This window comes from Hipposideros armiger, unplaced genomic scaffold (genome assembly GCF_001890085.2).
Source record: "Hipposideros armiger isolate ML-2016 unplaced genomic scaffold, ASM189008v1 scaffold_530, whole genome shotgun sequence".
Classification (NCBI taxonomy): Eukaryota; Metazoa; Chordata; class Mammalia; order Chiroptera; family Hipposideridae; genus Hipposideros; species Hipposideros armiger.
The window spans coordinates 950,541-958,647 of NW_017731880.1; the positions used below are offsets into that span (position 1 = coordinate 950,541).

The following is an 8,107-nucleotide window of genomic DNA, read 5'->3' on the forward strand; positions in this document are numbered from 1 at the left end:
AACCCACACCACACTGACCTTGCTGCTGGAGGCTTGTCCAGTGAGGGGCCTGTGCTGCCCGGACACTCTGGATGGACTCCAGGGCGCTGCGGGGAGGACCAGGAGTGGTGAGGCCTGGCCTCGCAACCACAGCCCTTCCCACCCTCCTGCCCCTCGCACCTGTGATGTGGCACCATGGGCCCCGACAGCGGTGGGGCAGGGTCACCCAGCAGGGCCTGCACCATCATGCACACTGACTGGGAGAGCGACTCCAGGTGGTAGCCACCCTGGGAGGAGGGAGAATGGCAGAGGCGTGGCTGGAGCAGAGGTGTCATTGGGTGGCAGGCCCCTCCGGTAGAACCTGACTCTGGCCTGCAGGCCCTCCCTGGTCCCCATAGTCACCTCCAGTACGGCGCAGACCCGGCCACCGGCCAGCACCTGAAGCAGCTGTGTGAGGTGGGCAAAACACTCGGGCGTGGCCTGCATCTGCCCCTGGAACCAGAGCTGGTGTGACGGGGCCTGGCTGCAGGACCCCAGAAGCCCTCCCAGCCAGGCCAGGCCCTCACCTCGGGGTCCCCGATCGCCGAGTCAAATCCTGCTGCGACCAGTACCAGCTCAGGGTCAAACTGTGGGCAGGGCCGGGTGGAGTGGGGTGAAAGGGAGGCCCCTCCAGAGAGACCACCTCCACCCCAGGACTTGGCTCTGCTATGGTGGAGGTCAGGGGGAACTCTGGGCATTGCGTCCCCCTCCCACCCTCCTGCCATCGAGACCGCCCCTGTCCCCCACATGGTTACCTCAAAGGCCACGGGAAGCAGCACGTGCAGAAAGGCAGCCATGTAGTCAGCATTTCCCATCCCGACCTGCAGCCATGAGCGTCAGCGTTGGACCCTGTCAGGGGGGCTGTGGGGTCTTCACCCCTGGAGCCTCAGCTCTGGGGGTGACCCTGGCAGGATGCCCTGAACTACACTCAGGAGGCCTGGAACTGTGGGGTGGGGAATATGGGCTGGGGGAAGAGCTCTGGGGGAGAGGGCGGGGGTGAAAGGTGGCACCTGGTTCCAGGGCAAGTTGACAGTAAAGCCTCGGCCCTGTCCCTGCCCGACAACGTCTGCATTGGACTCTCGTAGGTAGGGCCAGAAGCGCCCGTGCTCATAGCGGTGCCAGGAGAAGTAAAGGATGCTGGGGATAACCGGCCAGGGTCATATGTCAGAGGTCAGGACCCTCAGCCCCATGCCTCCTCACAGAATCCTGACCCTTGAGCAAACCGCCATGTCTTCCCATTTGAATTTTCCCAGACCAGGCTGTGTGCCCCAAAGAGTGCGGTCCCCACCCCTAGCTCACCTGGGGTCGTCCTCGAAGATATACTGGATGCCCTGGCCATGGTGGACATCCCAGTCAACAATGAGGATCCTGGGGACAGACAGCACAGAGCTCACAAGGGGAGGGGCCTCCCGCCTCCAGGCCAGTGGAGCCCAGGATGGGAGAGGCTGGGTGGGGTCTCAGGCAAGGCCCTTCCATCTGGCTCCACCCCTGCAACCTGCCCTGCACACACCTGTGCAGCCCATGCTTCTGCTGGGCATGTTTGGCTGCTATGGCCACATTATTGAACACGCAGAATCCATTGGCGGCAGCCCTCTGGCTATGGTGCCCAGGAGGCCTGTGTGTGAGAGCGGGGCGTGGGGCAAGGCAGAGTCACCCTGTGCCCATATGGGGGGGCAGCCCAGGTGGGGGGACAGCTCTCACCTCACCAGGGCAAGCCCATTGTGCACAGTTCCTGTCAGTACTGCATCCACCAGCTGCAGCCCAGCCCCCACGGCCAACCGGGCACAGTGGAAGGTACTCTGTGGGGGCAAGGGTGCAGATGAGTCCCCCACCACTACCCCCCAGACTCTGCCCAGGCCTGTGCCAGGCTACAGGGCACCAAGCGCTCAGTGGAATGGGCCAGGACAGTCCCAGGTGCCAGCAGCCCCAGCCAGCAGGTGTGCAGGGCATTGGCACATCTATGAAGTCGGGGACTTTGGCCAGGTCTGGCAGCCGTGGCCGTGAACAGGCTTGTGTGTCTGGGTGGGTGGGTGTGTCCCCAGGGCACGCACCGGATGGAAGTAGACGGCATCGTACTGTCCAGACAGCGCCTGGAGCTCCCCCATGCCCAAGGCCTGGGTCTCCCGCAACAGGGCCACGTATTCGGGGCTGCAGAGGGGCGGGCAGGCAGGCAAGGCAGGGTCACTAGCAGGAATGGGGAGGCGGGCTGGACCCCAGGTGGGACTGCCCGCCTCATTGCTCCCTCACCGGCCCACCCAATGGTGAAACTGAAACATATGGGGGAGAGCCACTGTTTGCAAGGCACTGGCGGGTCCAGGGAGGCCCAGGTCCTAGGCTGCACCCTGCGTCCTCCAGGGCACGTGGCCTGCCTGCCTAGGGTCTGACCTGTGCACCAAGCCCAGCTCTGCCTCTGAGGCCTCTTGGGCTGTCAACCTCAGGCACCTCTGCTCCAGGCCACGCTGCTGCAGGCGTTCCAGGGCGGTGGTCAGGCGTTCAGGAGATTCGATCTCGCACTCGGGGCTGCGTGGACACGGAGCTCAGAGTCCAGAGCCCCCTCCCCTTCCCCAGCCTCTGCCAGGTCACACTTACTCCTCCCAGAGCAGCCTGGCCTCCGTCATGTCCTCGTGGTACACGAGTGCGGTTCCCATGGCTTGGCCGTGGTCACTTTGGGCCACCCTGTGTGGGTGGACACAGACGCCCCCACTCTCAGGGTCCCCTCCTTGCAGTGCCACGCCTGGGTCAGAGCGGGCGGTGGGCACAGAGCCTGGGCAGGAACACGCACAACCTAGGCGGGAAGGGGGCCTCAGGCCGCAGGCGGCAACAGAGTGAGTCCCGGGTTGTCTGGGTGGCACCCGGGACCTGCTTCCGGCTTCCTTCGACTCCGACCAGTACCGTCCCGCCCCCTCGCCGCTCCAGCCGCGGCTCCACCTCCTCGGAAGCCGAAGCCGGGGTTGGGTCGGCGGCCTCTTTCCCCTCTAGAGATGGGAGGGGATGCGTGTGAGGGCCAAAGGCCCGTGTGCTGGAACCCCGGCGGATGACACAGAGGACCCACTCGCGAGTCGTGGGCTGGGCCCCTTCTGTCCCAATCCCCCCAGGTCCACGCTGACCGCTCAGCCGGGGCTCCGGGAAGAGCTGCAAAAATAGAGCGGAGCGGGGGGGGGGGGGGGGGGGGGGCGGTTCGTGGCTTAGCCTGGCCAGGGCTGCCCAGACGTGCTGCGCTTGCCCCCGGGCTTAAGGAGGGAGTGACAGGGTCCGAGTTCAGCTTCAGACCGATCCCTGGCCAAAGAGCGGCTGAGTGGGCAGGTCAGGATGGTGGTAGGGAAGGACAGGAGTCGCTGCAGCGTGGGGCGACGGAAATAAGGACGGAGGAGGAGGGTCTGGACGAGGGAGGGCGGGCACAGCCACAAAGCAAGATAGCCAGAGAGAGGTGATAAAGGGAGCTGGCATCTTAACATGTGTAACCGTAGAGTTGGGAGGACTATGGGTGGGGGCTGGGCCCTGGTTAACTCTATAATCCTGACTTTCCGTTCATCCTTATGATAATTTTGGAGGTGGGGTCATAATAAAGGGATTAGCCATCTTGAAACCGGGGTCTTTTCTGCCTCCACGTGGGCTACTGATAGGAGCTCCATGTAGGAGGTGTGCTTTCGCACTGCGGTGGTGGTCTTGCATCTTTTTTTTCACCCAAATAAACCATTTCTTTTGTGGGTTACTTGGAGAGTTTTTTGCCACTTCAACAGAGGCAACCGGTAGCCGCGGACCTGAAACCCATGGGCTGGGGACGGTAGTGCCCTTAGTCCGGTTCCTTGGTCGCCCCTACAGTGCCGGGGCAAATCCCACGGTGAGAGAGATGTAGACTACGGCCCAGACAGGGCCCCGCCACCTGCTGCCCCGCGTGAGGCTCCACCTGCGGGCGCAGACAGCGGGCGTCCCGCTCCGGAGGAGACTCCAATTGGGTCACTTGGGGTCAAGTGCCCGCCAATCACGGTGGCTAGGGAATGGCGTGCTGATTGGCCACCCTGGCACACGTGGACGCGACGGGCGTGGCCTGCGGCAGACCGCCCCTTTAGAAGCCCAGAGAGCGGAGGGTCCTGGCAGTGGTGGGTTCCAGAGGCACCGAAAAGCCTTTGGGCAGAGAAGGCCGGTGTGCACCGTGGCAACTTGTTCGATTTTTTAGCTGGACCGACTGTGCGTGTCCAGCCGAACTCCAGGCCGAGAAACGGGGGATGGGCCCCAGGGCGGCCACGGGCGCCCAAGAGTGGCTTATGATCCGGCTGCCAGCTCTCGAAGACGTCGAATGGCCGGCAGAGGGCCCTGCGGGCTTGCCGATCGCGCTGGGGCGTAGCCGGGGATCGGAGACAACAGAACCCACCTTTCCGCTGTGCCACCGGCGCGGAGAGGCCTGAGGTGCCTGGACGCGTGCAGCGTCACCCGTCCTCCCTAGGAACCTGGTCTTGGACGGTGCAGGGAACTCAGACAGCTGGGACTGAGCCCCAGGCCCATCAGGCCCTGCCCCAAAGTCTGGTTCCAGAATCCAAGCCATTAGAGGAAGGTGGATCCACAAGGGGAGGGGGACAAGCCCTAATGTGGGGGCTCCAGAACGGGGAGGGAGAGTGCGCCCCAGCCCAGTGGCTCAGGAGGGGCTGAGCTCCCAGGCTGGCTCCCTCCTCTGTGTAAGGCTGCAGCTAATGGGTGGGGGTCCAGCCCACGAACCAAGAAGTGAAGCCAGAGTGGGAGCTCTACAAAGGGTTTATTTCCTCCCAGCAATGTGGGCAATTTACATTCCAGGCTGTGGGTGCCCAAGGCGTCCACACCAGTGCCTCCCAGGAGAGATTTCCCAAGTCGGAGCCTGGCGCCCTCCCTGTCCTTCCTTCTCAGCCACATGAGCTGGCCACAGCTCTGTCCAGAGCAAGCAGGGTCAGAAGCCAGGCCTTGATCCCAAGCCCCACCCACCCTCAGACCTGAGGCTTCTCAGGGGCTCAGAGACCAGCCCCAGGCAGGTGGGTGTCCTGTCCAGAAAGTCCAAATGCTCCTACAACGTTAGGCTGAAGTGGGGGCCTAAGGGCAGGCGCACAGGCTCGTAGGAGGGGGTCCATGCAACGAGGTGTCTCCTGGGAAGCAAGCCCCAGCCAAGGTCACAGTGGTAACCAGGATCCCCCCTTTCAGGTGGAAGCCCCAGCCAGGGTCCCCTCCACTCCCTCAGGGCCCAGGGGTCTTCAGAGGGCCGTCTCCTTGGAGGCCCTGGCCCCCAGCTGCCGGGGAGGCTTGAAGCTGAGCACCTCTTTATACGTGACACCTGGAGTGGGGTGAGACAGACAGAGTCACGGGAGAAGGAGCCTGGTCACCCATCAGAATCAGCTTCCAGTGTGCACCACTGCGGACCCCAGCGACTGGAGACGATGGCTGGGCCGTCCTCTGGTGGTAGCCCCGACCAGCAAGGAGTCCTGCGTGAGTCCACTGAGGGTGCGGTGGGGAGAGCTCCCAGGCCCAGAGCACAGGCTGACAGCCACTGACCTAGGGGCCGCCTCGCCCCCAAAACATCAGGTCAGAGGTCATTGCTGGGGTGTAGGCGTCAGGTGGGCTCCTTTTGTCCCATACATGTGACTTCGTCCCAGGCCACAGCCACTCAGCCCACCCGAGTTGGTCCACAGGGACTACCCACCCTGATGGGGCTCCTGGAACCCAAAACCACTGCCCCTAAAGTGGCCAGGCAGGCCTCGGCCCCACAGCCTGCCTTAGTGAACAGAGGATGCCTTAGGAATGTAAACCAACATGCTCCTACGAGTGGGGCTGCTCAGGGTCCCACCAGGACACACCCCAGCCTCTGGGTCCAGGACATCCAGACTTAGCTGAGAGGAATTCCCACCGACTTCTGCAGCACCCACCTTCCTCACCCGGTGGTCATGTTCCCTGAACTGTGCCTTAAGGGAGCCACCCAAAGTGGGGGCCTGCTCTACTCCCCTCTGAGCAGTCTGCAAAGGGACAGGTTTGCTCAGCCTACCCCAACCTTTGGGGTAGTGGGTAGTAGGGTGCCTATTTGGGGGACACGGGCACTCCACAAGCCCAGTTCAGGAAACACTGTGCCTCCAGAGCAAGTGATCTGTGTGGTTTGCCCCACCTCACAGGGTGCCTCCTAGGCCCTCCCTCTGGCCCTAAGGCAGGGGCCAGTCCACACAGGGAAGGTCTGCGTGAGGGCACTGCTGTAAAGCTGGCTTTTCCCATGGGAATGAGGTGATGAGAGTTTGCATCCTGACGGGGCTCAGCCACGAACAGGCCACATACTCGTAATCAGAGCAAAAGCTTTCAGCATGGTTTGTGTGGGCGGGACCGCCAGCGGATCCTGTGGTCCGTGGTTTTCAGGTTATCTTTTTTTAGCAACAGAAAACTCTCAGCAAACCAAACCAAACTTAAAAGCACAAAAACCGGCACAGATAAGGGCGGAGCCCCTGGTGGAGGCCCGAGAAACCCAGAGGCCCTAAGGAATGTGGTTTGGGAACCACAACCCTTCTAGCCCCACCCCCACCCCCACCCCCATGTACAAGATCAAGGCCCTGGGTCTGCGGCAGGACGGGGCCTAGGACCCAGGGGTGCTGACTGCTGCCCCCAGGCTTCCCTACATCTCCAGGCTGGTCCTGCAGCCACCGAAACACACAGAGCCCTCCTGGCCTGCCATTCTGGAGTGGAGACGGATGAGGCCAGTTCCAGTAAGGAGCGCCAGAGCCGGAGCCTGGGGACCAGGCAGGCTTCTCTGAACCCAGCTTGAGGCTGAGCAGATGTTGGACCCTCAGACTGAGGGGAGGGGCCCTTGGTGTAAAGGGGGAGGCCACACAAAGCCTAGAGGAGCAGAGTCGTTACAGGGGGTCTGAATGCTCAGTGGGGCTGTAGGGGACAGGCCAGGAGTGGTCAGGAGGGGTGAGGTGCTGTAGGCTGGCAGGACATGAGGGGTGTGCAGTTGTCTGGGTGGGAGGGGTCATAGGAGGGGCAAGGGTAAGTTCAAGAGGTCTGAGCAGAGGCCTGGGGACAAGTGGGTGTGGCAGGGCTCCAGCGTGGCCAGGTCTCCGGCCTGGACAGGGGGAGCTGGGCAGCACTGGGGCAGGCCGGGTGAGGGCAAGCGCTCACGACTACCCCGAGCTCGGAGCTGCTTCCCCGTGGTTCGCGCTCCTGCGCGTGCCAAGCCCCTGCGGGGATGCTCTCCCTGTCATCCTTCAGCTTCAGCCAGAGGGCACCTCAGCCAGGAAGCCCTGCTGCCCTCTGACCTCCTGCTGTGTCCCTCGCCTGGCAGACCCAGGACTCTGCGCCTGGGCCACAGGGGTCACGGGGCCCAGCCGCAGGCCCAGCCCAAGCCCCGCACTCACGCTTCCACTCCTCCAGCGTGCGGTCCACATCATCGCAGGACTCGTCGTACTTATGGGCCTTGGGCTCATCCTCCGTGTCCTGCAGTGACTCGAAGTAGGGGTGTGTCAGCGCCTCGGCCGCAGTCACCCGCTGGTCTGCATCCAGCACCAGCATTTTCTCCAGGAGGTTCAAGGCTGGGGGGAGGGCGGGTCAGGCTGGGCCGAGGAAAGGGCCCCACGCTCCCCCAAGTCCGGCCCTACCCAGAGGGCTTGCATTGGTCAGGATGGAGGCAAAATCCTTCTTCTCCAACTCAGGCAGGCCCTTCATGTAGTTTTTCGCCTGTGCAGGAAGGAAGGGTGAGGGCCACCGCCAGGCAGGGCCCAGCCCCTCCAGCCCCTGCTCAGCTCCCGACTGACATCGGCACTCTGCAGCCTCTGCACAAATTCATCGGGAGGCGTCCCTGTCACCTTCAAGATCTCTTTCAGCTGGTCCAGGTCTCCGCTGAGCTCAGGAGCACAGCATGGGCCAGAGAGCAGGGCTAACCCACTCACCCAGTCTGGGGAGTCCGCCCAACCCCACCCCAGCCCGCCTGATCCCACAGGTCTGGGATACACCCCACCCGCCTGACCCACAGGGCTAGGATACGCCCCACCCGCCTGACCCACAGGTCTAGGATACGCCCCACCCGCCTGACCCATAGGTGCAGGATAAGCCACGCCCGCCTGACCCCACAGGTGCAGGATAAGCCACGCCC

At 63.3% G+C, this 8,107-nt stretch overlaps 2 protein-coding genes across 4 annotated transcripts in view; both read right to left on the reverse strand.

Moving 5' to 3' along the window:
- Window positions 1-2,916, reverse strand: part of HDAC10 (histone deacetylase 10) — a 5,580-nt gene extending 2,664 nt beyond the window's left edge. The window contains exons 1-12 of one of the 2 annotated variants that reach the window (XM_019668561.1): window positions 2,608-2,916; window positions 2,404-2,538; window positions 2,070-2,166; window positions 1,720-1,817; window positions 1,529-1,633; window positions 1,318-1,386; window positions 1,029-1,155; window positions 774-839; window positions 546-605; window positions 382-471; window positions 160-266; window positions 19-86 (exon numbers count right to left, since the gene is read on the reverse strand). In XM_019668561.1, the coding sequence (XP_019524106.1) occupies window positions 19-86; window positions 160-266; window positions 382-471; window positions 546-605; window positions 774-839; window positions 1,029-1,155; window positions 1,318-1,386; window positions 1,529-1,633; window positions 1,720-1,817; window positions 2,070-2,166; window positions 2,404-2,538; window positions 2,608-2,666 (1,081 nt within the window). In that variant the 5' untranslated portion in view covers window positions 2,667-2,916. Of the gene's footprint in view, window positions 1-18; window positions 87-159; window positions 267-381; window positions 472-545; window positions 606-773; window positions 840-1,028; window positions 1,156-1,317; window positions 1,387-1,528; window positions 1,634-1,719; window positions 1,818-2,069; window positions 2,167-2,403; window positions 2,539-2,607 lie in introns of those variants that run through there. The other variant, XM_019668562.1, reaches the window with a different exon arrangement.
- A 1,835-nt stretch (window positions 2,917-4,751) lies between these two features.
- MAPK12 (mitogen-activated protein kinase 12) overlaps window positions 4,752-8,107 on the reverse strand; it is a 9,092-nt gene continuing 5,736 nt past the window's right edge. For both annotated transcript variants that reach the window (XM_019668598.1, XM_019668599.1), the window contains exons 9-12: window positions 7,770-7,849; window positions 7,614-7,692; window positions 7,374-7,547; window positions 4,752-5,314 (exon numbers count right to left, since the gene is read on the reverse strand). In XM_019668598.1, coding sequence (XP_019524143.1) covers window positions 5,235-5,314; window positions 7,374-7,547; window positions 7,614-7,692; window positions 7,770-7,849 — 413 coding nt within the window. In that variant the 3' untranslated portion in view covers window positions 4,752-5,234. The remainder of the gene's footprint in view (window positions 5,315-7,373; window positions 7,548-7,613; window positions 7,693-7,769; window positions 7,850-8,107) is intronic.